At 38.5% G+C, this 13,542-nt stretch overlaps 1 protein-coding gene across 1 annotated transcript in view; it reads left to right on the forward strand.

Moving 5' to 3' along the window:
- The window catches only part of PDE11A (phosphodiesterase 11A), a 717,642-nt gene that overhangs the window by 148,375 nt on the left and 555,725 nt on the right, over nt 1-13,542 (forward strand). The window contains exon 2 of the mRNA XM_089690441.1: nt 3,631-3,789. Coding sequence (XP_089546567.1) covers nt 3,631-3,789 — 159 coding nt within the window. The remainder of the gene's footprint in view (nt 1-3,630; nt 3,790-13,542) is intronic.

The following is a 13,542-nucleotide window of genomic DNA, read 5'->3' on the forward strand; positions in this document are numbered from 1 at the left end:
TCTGTGAAAGCCAATTATTATTTAACAAAATATTGCTTCATGATTCATACCGTACATTTTGAGCACTGTGTATTTTTTTATAGTTTTAAGTCACTACAGTTATTTGTGACATTTTACATATGTCATTATTTTGCATAAATGCACTCAGTTCTCATTTGTGGATGCTTCCCCCAAAACCATCAGAACTCCAGGCAGATATAAAAGACACATGATAATGAAGCTCTGCAATTATTAATACATCATGCAAACAGTGTAATTTGATGCACTGCATTTGATAGAATATTGGCCTTTTACAGTTCCTGTACAAAGGAAAAAGTGCAAGGAGCCAATAAGTTCATGTGTATGCGGTTAGGAAGAGAAAGTAGAGTGACAGATAACTATCACTATGCAGATTCCCTGTTTACTTTCCAGTCACAGGCTGTGGGTAAGTCCATGACAGCCTGAGCTCAGGAGAAGTGGGAAGGGGCAGCTCTAGATTAAATGCAAAAAAGGCAAAAGCTTTTTTTTTTGTCTTTTTAATAGACCATTAATTTTCTTCCAATTATTTTTATTTAAGTAAGTGTGAGAATAAGTACAAAATATAGATGGGGGAATATCCTGACAAATGGAGTAGGATAGTTACAGACAAATACTTCTTGGCTACTAAAAGTATTCCATAGTGACATATACGATTGTCCAAATATACATAAAGGACATCAAGATAGGAATATATGTATAATTGTGTCATTATCTAGCAGCAAAAGATTATTAATTTTGATCTTGCTATTTTTAGTTCTTAAACATTTAACAATCGTGTCTTTTATTCCATCCCTACAGAGAAACCCTTTGTGTCATTTATAAAGTTTATGACTTGATTTCAAAATCCCTGTATTATGGGACTTCATTAAAATATACTATCTGTTAGCATTTGGGACCTAGGTTGTATCTGATGTAAGCAATTCTGGCCATCAACCTAACAGTCTAGAAAAGTCATAATTAAAAGAAATCAATTTAACTAAATTTAGTGATTCATGCCAAACTATACCCTTAAGTGTTACCTTACATCTCCCAATAATTTTTTCCCTTGTTGTTTTTTTTTTTCTAATGAAATAGTATACTGTAACATTTTAAATATGAATACCATTTGTCTCTTTAAATTGCTAATTATTGTACAAGACTTTTGCTTATTTTTTAACAATATAAAACCTTACATGTTCTTTTATTCCAGAATTATAGCCAAAATGCAATTTGGTTGAAAAAAGCAATTGTGCTGTGTTGAAATGATCTTCTTATGTATTTTTTCCTTAAACAAAAACTGTGAAAAAAATATTAGCTTGTGGTTAAATACAACTTTATTGTAACATTAAAAAAGGAAAGTTAACTAATGAACATTTAACATCTACGTTGATGTAGACTGTTACTTCCTTCTTTTTAAGCTTTGCAAGACAAAATAATATGGTCAGTCCGCCATTCCATCTTACTTTAAAACATATGTCTAAATTATTGTGGTATGCATTATTTTTAAATGCTAACACACTGGTTAAAAGTAGTTTCATTTATTTAGGATAAAGCATGCTAGTTATTCTGCATACTTATGTGCCTATTAAGTGGAAGAGCTATCAGAAATTAAATAAAATGCTTTGATATATGTGAATTGACTGTCAGACTTTTTCCTGGCTGCCATCAGAACACTTGTCTTTTTGTATTAATAGCATACAGATAGTAAAAAACATCCAAATACTTGTATCTTTTTTTAAAACTCCCACAGTCCAACTTTAATTTCTGTCATATTTATAACTAAAAATTAGATTTTGATCTATTCTAAAATTTTACTATGTGCAAAAATGAAATATGAAAGTGTATATAAGGCCAATATTTTTTAAATGTATTGAATAGAGTAGGAAGGGTTAGGACCTTTGTCAGGTTTTTATTCTGGTCCTGTGGAAGATGCAGTCCAAAATTTTTGAGTCGACAAAGAAACAGGAGGTGGGGGGAAATCTTCCACTGAGGAAGGGAGGGTTTTGCAGTATGTCTCCAGGACGTGAAGGGAAGGACAATCTCCCCAATGGAGCACAGACAGCAAAAAAACTATTCCCTACTGTATCCAACATCAAAAAAGAAATGGTCATATATATACTGTACATTAAGATAACTGTTGCCCCTTCAGTTTTTAAAATTAGTCCAAACTTTTAGTACCTCTTCACACTTTTTCGTTACCTTGTGTTTCTGCACGGTTTTAAAAGGGTTGCCACACACCATATGACAGAAAACAAATGGTAGTCCCACCACCATTTTTTGAAATGCACATCATGTGTATTGCAGGACGTTGCTAGCTACTCTACTTGTGTGTTGGGGTGTCATCACCAATTACACTAATTCGCGTGGCAAAGAGTGCATGCGTTCAATCGCATACTACTTTGCCAAATCACATGTAGTATAAGTGTCTTTATAGGTAAGGGTTCTTGTAGAGCAGACCATATGTGGTTTAGTATGATTATCCGTTCATATAGGTGACGTGAATTTGCTGGCAGATTGCTGGTCAAGCGTGTGTTATTTTAACTTTAGCATCTTACTTTGCATTACCACAGTTTATTGGTGTGAAGTCAGATTCACCTGCACCAAGAGCGCATGCATTGTCGACCTCATTTGGAAATACTGGATCCAAGGGTGGCATGCTAATCCAGTGGCTTTAGTAATATCGGAGTCACTGACTTGAAACAAGCATGCAAGTTCTTACTATGTTCTGACTTTCATGATGTGCAAGCTTTTTTCAAGTCTGTGACCTAGAAAGTATTGCATTCAGAGACATCTAGGCAAAATAGCATTTTCAGAGGGTCAGCAATGGCAACCTACATATTTCTCATTCTACAGCCTATCTTTCAGATGGGGATATAGTCTGTCATAGTTATTTTCTATATTTAGTGCTTGGCTTTATTTTTGGTAAGAGTTAGAATTTATTTCATGTGTTGATTGTTGTCTGTATCCTGAGTGGGGAATTTTTGCCCTCACTTATTGCCCTTGAGACACAATGAGGGGAGGGTAAATTTCCTTAAAATGAGGAGAAATCCCACCTCTGAATGCAGTCACTGGAATAGGTAGGAATAGAAATTTCTCCATGCTCCTGTATATTGTGCATTTCCCCTCAATTTCTGTCTTAGCAGTACTAGTGAAAAATAAAAGAAATAGTGAGTGAATCTCCGTAATAGGGAAAAATTTCTAAAAATCTGAAATTTGAATTCTTTCCCTTCCACACAAAGCTATAAAAACATTTTGACTGAAACTCCTCTGTAACTCTGTCAAAATCTACAGTGACTGAATTAGAACTAGGACTTGTGTTGACAGGTGTCATAAGTAGACTATTACATTTGAACCCAACACTGCTTAAATGTTTATTTGAATGCAAAACTCGCATTTGGTAATAAAAGACTGAGTTTGACCTGAAATCCAAACATATCTCATCAGGACTTTTGTGTCCAAAGAAATACAATGCAAAGCACATCATACTCAGCCTCTGAACTGTCATCTACAGTACCCTGTTGAAGTTGTTGAGCTTAATTAAATCGTGTCTGTGTACATGAGGCCATAGTTGTTTAAAACAGAGAAACCTGTGTATAACTATGTTGTGTTCATTAATACTTTTGTCTTTTGTAGGACAGACGATTCAGTGATGAAATAGACAAGCTTACTGGATATAAGACAAAATCTTTGCTGTGTATGCCAATACGCAACAGTGATGGGGAGATCATCGGTGTTGCCCAGGCAATCAACAAAACCCCAGGAGGAGCCCCATTCACTGAGGATGATGAAAAAGTAGGATACATTTAAAAAGTTTTTTTCAATGCTATCTTGGCAGTTATGTCTGAAATATCGTCTGACTGAATGTTGATATGCATTGGTTTATAGAAGAATTGTATTAATTATTAATTCTATTTTATCTACATGACTAAGTTTAAGGTGAGGAACTTAATAATAATAAAGAGAACTAAAAAACTGATTAATGAACTTAATCCATGTGACAATGCTGGCACTTGGTGATTGGCTGCTCAGGCACCGTCAATAATAGATGAAGAAGAGATAACTCAGCCCTGTGTAAGCTCTAACTGAAACTATTTAAAACTTATGTCTGCTGAACTGGTGGAATTTTGATCCGTCTATTGCCAGCTTAATTGATATTGTGGTTGTGGTATCCATCATAGCCTTGGCTGAAGCATGTGCTGTGTGATATAGCTACTGGGAATGAGTGGGCTGTTTGCTGAACCTGAATTTGCAACAAAATTATTGACATAGGGGTCATTCACATGAATGTATCAGGGACAGAAGAAAAGACAGGAGGTGCCCGTCTGAGTGTAGTAATAACACTGTATTTAATAGCAAAGGATTAAAAATACTCACAAAGGAAGTAATAAAACAAGCTCATCTGTGTATGAGAGATGACCGTTCCTCAAAACGCCCTGCAGGTGCCACCGGTGGTTGGTGCAATAGCAGCTGGGCTAATGAAGATGGTGGGAGACACTGTAGTGGTCAATCCTACAGAGTGGTGGTGTTGTAGAGCCGATCTAGCGGCGTTAGTGCAGGAAGGAGCCAAGTAACCAACATGGAACACTCCGACAGGATGTGACATCACAGGAAGAGGGTCAGTGGGGAGGAAGAGCACAGACATGGGAAAGTCGGACTACGCGCTCAGAGCCTCTAGGTCCTTCTATTGGCCTGCAGGCCAAAACGCTTTGTTCATTGTGAAAATGCAAAGTGTTCTCTAACTGGCGACTGTGCCAAGTGAGCAACCTGCTATGTTCACTAGGCAGCAAGATAGCCACTTGGCACAGGATCACTGTAGTAGCAGTGCCAAATGCAGTGATTTTTTTTTTTTAGCTTTCATTGGCCAGGTATGGCACATACTGTACATACTTACATTGGTCCAAACTGGACCATTGTAACTACACAAAAATGTCCATACCTAAACGTCATCTTTAAAAATCACCAAAAACACCTTCATTTCACCTTCCCCATTCACTCTAATTAATTTAGCTAAAATGGAAAACGTTGTTAATATGTCCCGGTTGTTGTTTTTAATTTGCGATTATGTACTTAGCTTCATCATAGTAGTAAACATATAAGCTAACCCATTCTACAGATCTGCATTGGCTGGGATTTACTATCAATGAGGTCATGGGGAAGGGATAGAGCAGAGATCTTGGAACAGTATTTTCCTGCAGGATACCCCAGCTGTTATAACATTCCTGGCATGATAGAATCTGCTTGCGTCCTCCAAAACCAGACATACTTTGATCATAATGACAGTTATATTTAATTTTCAAATTGTGTATTAATCATTGATATGGTAAATGCATATAGCATATTAAATGGGAGTTTATTGGTAAATTATTTTTTTTAATTGTAAAACAAATGCATATGTTTTTGATTTGCAGATAGGTGTATTACATTAGGTAGTTTAAAGAACAGCTAATTATATTTTAGTGCCCTGCTGTCATATCAGTTAAAGGTGAATTATGATTGGTTGTTCCTGACTACCACACTGTGCTCTTAGATGTATGAAAAAAAGCACAGTTATATTTATTGGGAAACACAGCACTTACATTGCATTTTTTTTATTGTTGGCTCACTGTGTCTTTAATACCATTTAACAATGTGTTGTTCAAAGATTAGAAAACAATTCATTAGCCAGGAAATGTATTTTTTCCCGGGTGTATTATTTTGACAATTTACAGTGATCCTTAATCTATTCTCTTTTCATTCCATTGCCTGTCCTAATGTGCTTCAATAAATAAAGTCTTGGCATGTGTTGTTTTAGTTTTCCTGTGGTGTATTTTTTTTTGTTACAAAAAATGGAAGCTGAGGGGTCATTACCAAAAGACATTAACAGATATTGATTCACATATGGCATACGCAATATTCTGCACAATGTGAGGCATTATGCTCTGGGGAATTGGCTTCTGTTGGTTAGTTTAATGTCTGAGAAAATATCCAGCATTGTAAGGGAAAGACACATGTGACTGAGTGATTAGGGAGATGGTCCTCAGGGGCATTCCCTGTGTAACTTATTAGTCTGTTGTCAGGCTGTGTAGGCCATGTCATGTTTTTATATATTGTGGAGTATAGTATTGATCTCGGAATGACTTGATGTGCTGTATGTTTTAATGGCCAGTTTTATTTTACATTCTCCAGGCATTCAGGCACAAACAGATACACACAAACACCAAAACCAGAGTTTCCTAACATTATATGTCAAATTGTGTGCTCATATAGAGGTCTGGATTCATGGAAAGTAATATGCGTCATGGCTTATGGTGGCTGGGACCCCCAAAACCTCTGAGCATTTTAAAGTAGCTGTCAATGTAAATCTTATTTAAGTAGAATTTAATTTGTGTATCATAAACAGTTACCACCGTTTTTCCATCATTTTCACATCTCAGGACTTCTTATTTCCAACAGCATCTTCACGAAGAGCAAGAAAGAAGCATTACATGACTGATAGGAGTCAAAACAGAAATTTTTTTTCTATAATAAGACATGTTTTGGGGCTTCCAAATGCTCTTCATGAGTTTTGTATTAGTTGATGGAGGAAAATATCTCAACAGGACTTGTAAGTAGAAGCAACTCAATGGAAACAATGTTCCATTAGGATAGAACAGTATTTAAGACAGGTTACAGTAGTTTGTTCTGAGGTTCCAGCCTTTTGGAAATCTAATGGTGGAAGCATGCCTGCATGCAGTGAGTGAACATGGAGGATAATAGTCTACACTGGAAATTCATGCAATAGGATAGGCAATGTAGATATGTGACAATACAGGAAAGAAATTGGGATACAAAGAGCATTGTCACCCTGTAACAGGAATTGTATGGACAAGGACATTCATAGCAGGGTAACCAGGTATTATTACATATTTGAAAATATGATAACTTTTGAAATTACATAACAGTAAAAGATCTAATGAGACTTTAAAGATGTAGACCTATTTATCTAGAAACTTTGCCACTTTCTGGTATTGTTGGAGACCAACATGTCTTCTTTCACATCCCACACCTACATACTGACCAGTAAGGCTACCCATCATAGTGATGAGCTACTAGAGAGGTTTGTGAGGCAAGAAGGAGCTGGCCAACCATCTGCATTGCTTGGAAAACATCAACACTTGCTTCTTAGAGCACTCCTTTGGGACATGTTTAAAGTAGTTGTTAAAGTGGAGCTTCAGCCATGTGTGTGAAAATTAAAAGTCTTTAAATAAACAAACACTCACCTTTCCCAGGATCCAGTGCTGTGCTCGCCCGAACCAGTTTCTTCACCAGTCTTTGGTCCCTGCTGTCAGCATCTTAACTGTGGGCAGCCGGCTGTGACTGCTTTTGCCTTCACAGCGGCAACCTACAGCACATGTGCGAGCCACTTTGTGGTACCTGAATAGTCCTGCAGTCTTCTGGGACCCGTGATGTGTCCCAGAAGGCTGTGGTCAGGGAGGGGGGGAGAACTTTGGAAAAGCAGAAGTGGATCAGGTACCTGTCAAAAAAAAAATATCAAAATGTGGAGGAAGAAGAGTGGAATATCTTAAAGTTCTGCTTTAAGTATAAAAGCTTTTTTTTACCATATTGCATGCTATGCATTGAGGTACAAAAAAAACCTTCACACTACTTGCATGCCCCCATCTGTAAACACTTACCTGGCTCCTCCTATCCAGCGCTGTACTGTCTGTAACACCACTGCTCCCTCTTCCTGGTCTCACAGAAGACTCTGAGAGCAGCTCCTTCCTGCTGTCATTCAAATACTGCGGCTGTGACTGAGCCATGCTGTGCATCTATGGATGCACACAGCCCGGCTGTGCTTCCACAATGGTGCCCCCTCAGCTAGCATTCAGGGCACAACACCCACAGGAAAGGAAGAGTGGACAATGCTGGTAGTAGGTACCATTGCCATTGCACAGAGCAGGTAAATGTAAAATTTCTTTTTACATTTTTTTTTAAATTTCCTTTACGGTCACTTTAAAGATGTCTAACAGCATGCATTTTATGCCTGTTCTCACTTTTCTGTTTGTTTTCTAATTTCTTCATTGACAGGTGCACCTACTGTACTTTTCTTATATGAAAGTATAATAATTTCTAGTGCATTATATTGATTATATCCTACTATTTTTATACAAATTTGGAACTGCGCAATTTGTACCCATAGACATCAGATGATTGTTGCCCATTTCAGTTGAAGCTACATTGTTTTATTCAAAGACGTTTTTGTCCTTAAGATAAGCCTGCTCAGTAGATATCTCCCTGTTCCCCTCTCTTTGGTCATATAAATCAAGTTTTCCACCTCACAAGTTCAATACCTGAACAAACATCATTTAGCCGCAGTTGTCAGCCTTATACACTGGACGCTTGTTGATAGATATATAGTCTTCAGATTCATGAGCTTCCTGTTCATTCACCCAGTCAGGCAAAAGACAGATCCTGCAATCAGCCTCAACCTCCTCTTTTTAGACACATGTAACGAGTCTGTGTATATATGTAAAATATATATGTCTTAGTAAAGGATCATCTTAAGATATACAGACTTAGCGTTCTACAATGCAAAGACTACCATGTCAGTGCACCCATCATTATGAACACAGTGACATCACTTTATCTTGTAACCCTGACAACAACTGATGATTGTGAGAACAGATCCGTACACACCTACAGTAATTTGTGATTATTTCAGTGCTAATTCCGAGACAAAATATGCATAACAGGTCGTTAATTGCATTGTTCTTAGAAAGGGCTATTTGATATGCAAAATATCTATTTTTAGTAGGATATCTGCTAAAATGTAGCAAGCGTCATAAAGTGTGTCTTGTATTTTTCATTTGTTGGATCATTTTAATACCCATTAATCGGATTGGATTGTTTTAATATCCATTTGCCGCTATTAGAGATTTAAATACCACTTCTGTTATTAGAGCTTTAAAACAATATATACTCTTACTGTGTAGCATGCTACTACATTAAAATGACAGCAAAAATTAAGTAGTGGTACTTTAGTACAAACCTGTATTTTACTTATTCTAAACAATAAAATTAGGGGTATCATAACTGCTACCTGCAGCAGTTTTTTCAGGTTCTAACCTATTAATCAATACATTATAGAGTTTTTCCATGATAAGTCTTAAGTGGACTTTAAAGCTGTACAAATATACAGTTGTGTTCAAAATAGCAGTGTGTTGAAAAAAGTGAATAAAGCTCAAAATCCTTCTAATAGCTTTTATTTCCATACACACAAATGCATTGGGAACACTACACATTCTATTCCAAATCAAAACATGAAGAAAAATGTATCAAATTTGTGTTGTTCCTCTAAACAAATTGAAGAAAAGTGAATATTAGACTGTTCCAAAAAAATAGCAGTGTTTGTATTCTTCTTTACAAACTCAAACATTCACTATATAAACTGAAAAATGTTTGAAGATTTTGCTTTCCTTTGAATCACTTAATGAATATTTAGTTGTATAAGCACTGTTTCTGAGAACTGCTGTACATCTGTGTTGCATGGAGTCAACCAACTTCTGGCACCTGTGAACAGGTATTCCAGCCCAGGATGATTGGACTACATTCCACAGTTCTTCTCTATTTCTTGGTTTTGCCTCAGAAACTGCATTTTTGATGTCACCCCACAAGTTTTCTATTGGATTAAGATCCAGGGATTGGGCTGGCCACTCCATAACGTCAATCTTGTTGGTCTGGAACCAAGATGTTGCACGTTTACTGGTGTGTTTGGGGTCGTTGTCTTGTTGGAACATCCATTTCAAGGGCATTTCCTCTTCAGCATAAGGCAGCATGACCTCTTCAAGTATTCTGATGTATTCAAACTGATCCGTGATCCCTGGTATGTGATAAATAGGCCCAACACTGTAGTATGAGAAACATCCCCATACGATGCTTGCGCAACCATGCTTCACTGTCTTCACAGTGTACTGTGGCTTGAATTCAGTGTTTGGGGGTCGTCTGACAAACTGTCTCCAGCCACTAGACCCAAAAAGAACAATCTTACTTTCATCAGTCCACAAAATGTTGTGCCATTTCTCTTTAGGCCAGTCAATGTGCTCTTTTGGCAAATTGTAGCCTCTTCAACATGTCTTTTTTTCAACAGTGGGACTTTGCAGGGGCTTCTTGCAGATAGTTTGGCTTCTCATAGGCATCTTCTAATTGTAACAGTACTCACATGTAACTTTACACCTTCTTTCATCTTCCTGGAGCTGATTGTTGGCTGAGTCCTTGCCATTTTGGCTATTCTTCTATCCATTTGAATGGTAGTTTTTCGCTTTCTTCTGTCTTTCAGGTTTTGGTTGCTATTTTAAAGCATTTGCGATCATTTTAGCTGAGCAGCCTATCATTTTCTGCACTTCTTTATATGTTTTCCCCTTTCCAATCAACTTTTTAATCAAGGTACGCTGTTCTTCTGAACAATGTCTGGAACGACCCATTTTCCTCAGAATTTCAGAGAGAAATGCACTGTAACCAGCATGTACAACATTTGCTGCCTTCCTTCCTTAAATAAGGGCAATAATTGCCACCTGTTTTTCAAAGAATGAATGACCTCACTAATAGAACTCCACACTGCTATTATTTTGAGCATGCCCCTTTCAATTAGTGATTCAATTACACAGAATCAGCAGCATGCATGTCATGACTGTTGGGTCTGTTGGATTTCTGTTAATCTACTACACCTGCTAGTAAATTATTTGCCATGTAGAAATATCATTTCTACCAAAAACAGTGATTGATCAGGTTAGTGATGTCTAACTGCTATTATTTTGAACACAGCTGTATGAATAACAGTTTTAAAATGTATTTTTATCCTTTTGTGGCATGGAGAGGCCATACCACTGTGTGATAAGGCAGACTGGGCTGGATTTTGGAGAAAACAGGCCCACTAATGGCACAGGTCTTTTAAGAAAGACAGGATTAGGAGTCAGTGCCCCACCCTCTCGAAGGAGCAGTGATGGTAAGGGAGACAAGAGGTGCATGTGTGCACCATGCTCAGGATAAGATAGGGAGAGAAAGAAGCCAAGAGACAGGGTCTCACCCAGGGGTCAGAGGTGCCCCAAGCCAGAGGCCTGAGTCTGAGAGAAGCCAAGAAACAGGGTCTCACCCAGGGGTCAGAGGTGCCCCACGCCAGAGGCCTGAGTCTGAGAGAAACCAAGAGACAGGGTCTCACCCAGGTATCAGAGGTGCCCCAAACCAGAGGTCCGACCCTGAGAGAAAGAAGCTGAGAGACAGGGTCTCACCCTAGGGTCAGAGGTTGCCCAAGCCAGAGGCTCGATTCTAAGTAAGTAAGTATGAGAGACGGAACAGCAGGGAGCTGTAAAGGAAAGACATAGAGCTGAAGAGGTATAGCATTTGTGTACTAGGACTGGGGACAGGTTCTAGATGCTCTGGAAGACCAAGGCATGAGACCTGAGCCGCACGTCTGATACAGGAAGCAAGGAGGCTTGAATGTTGTTTTGTCGTATTGATGGCGAGAACCCCCTGCGTGGGAAGATATTTTTATGAACATTTGCTTTCCTTTAAATAAAAGTAAGCAGGAAAAGCCCTGAAATGTAATTCTGGCATGGAGGAAATTCACTGTATCAATGCATTAATCAGGAGAGCTAACTACCCTATGTCACATTTTATACAAGCCGCATAGAATTAATCTTTGTGCTAACTGCTGAGAAGGTACTGACATAGCTACTGTATGTTTGATAGACCTGAATGTATTTCTGTGCAGATATCAAATCAGATCACATTAAACGGAACAGCTGATTCAACGATTTGTGATATTTGGAAATTTATCTTGAGGCAGAGCCCTAGTTTGGAAAACACAAAACCAAATTATCTAATGCCTGTGGGTACCTTTAGGCACAATTGTATTGGTCAGGTACTTTCAATACCCTAAAGGTAAGAAATCAACTTTAGAAAGCAGATATTTATGTTTAAAGTGGTTAGAAAGGCTCAAGGTTTCATATATTCTATGCACTTAAGTTAAAAACTTTCCGTGTGCAGTGCCCCCCCCCAGCCCACCCTAATTACCTGAGCTCCCTCTGATCCAGCAACATTCTCGACAGCCTCTACTTTCTCATTGGCTGAGACAGCAACGGGAGCAGGAATGGCTTTCCCTGGGGTCATTGCTCAAGTGCGAGGAGCCAGGAGTGCCGATGGGAACCCAAAAAGAAGAGGATTGGGGCTGTTATGTGCAAAACCACTGCACAGAATAGGTAAGTATATGGTTGATATAAAAAAAAAAAAGCTTTTGTGTCACTTTAATCTCTTTTTATTAGGTTTTCAACAGATTGAGGTACAAAAAGAACAATGTCCATGATGGACCAAAAGGTACAAACATATCCAAAGAAGGGTAACATATGCATACCTGTACATACATGTATAATACATTAAGGCCAGTAATAACCAGAACATTTTAGTAAAAGCATTAAAAAGAAAGAGGAAAGACAGCAATCCTTCTTTCGGAAAATAACAAAATGCATACTAGGTATGGTAATATAAGAAAAACACACAGGAAACAATAGGGTTGCCATATTTAATATAGAGGAGCTAGAGTCTCCATATGTTGGAGTCCAGTAGTAAAACCACCTTTATGCCCAGGACGATATCCCAAAATGGTGGACCCAAAAGCTGAACAACCCGAGAAAAGAATATGAAAGCAGATATTTAAACTTTAAAGGTCAATTTAATTTTAGGGAACTTGTAGTAAAGGACTTTCTTCTAGTACAAAAATAAAGACTGCATTATCAAATTAACACAATTAACAGACTGAGCAGACAAATGATCAGCCAGGGAGTAACTGTAACTTGCAGTTTACTAAAAACAAGTGCACATTTTGACATAATAATGTAAAATGGGTTCAGAGTGGCATAGAGCATGCATGTGGTGCAGAATAATACTAAACAGATTATGAAAATTGCACAAACATGGACTCTTCACATCAATGTCTCTGTAACTCAGTTAGCGTAACATTTGGCTCTACAACAGCAGAGAGTCTAGCTGAGAATCACTTCACTAAAATAGTTCAGAATGCGCACAGCTATTTGTGATTGTTCTCATAAACAGAGTTCTATTTGCGATTGTTCTCATAAACAGAGTTCCTGTTAGGGATCCAGGTATGACCAGAAATGTGTAGACTGACACAGGGAAGTAGGCTTCAGGAACACAGGCATAGTCAGGCTGGAGAGGTGGAATGGTCAGGCAGGCCGTAAGGTACTGTCAGGTGCCACCTGGCAGTGTCTCTAGCAGCCCACAGCACGGATTTCCTCAGGGCGCGGGGTCTAAGTCCCAGCCTGCTATTCACCAGGGCCCCTGATGGTGGGGATGGACTTGGTGCAGACTGGAACCAGGTCGCGACCCCTGAGTGCGTCCGGCTGTGGTAGAGAGTACTGGCAGGGGAGTGCAGGAACGGAGTCTGATGGGAAGAGGCAGGCAGACTTACTAAAGGTGATCCGTGCGGGATGGATCGTCGGGTGAAGTAAGCGTAGTCAGACAGGCCGGGTCGGTATCGTGCGGGCAGCGTGGTACAGGAGGAGCAAGCAGAGAATG

This window comes from Staurois parvus, unplaced genomic scaffold (assembly GCF_062004578.1).
Source record: "Staurois parvus isolate SC_StPar_1 unplaced genomic scaffold, SC_StPar_1.0 ptg000530l, whole genome shotgun sequence".
Classification (NCBI taxonomy): domain Eukaryota; kingdom Metazoa; phylum Chordata; class Amphibia; order Anura; family Ranidae; genus Staurois; species Staurois parvus.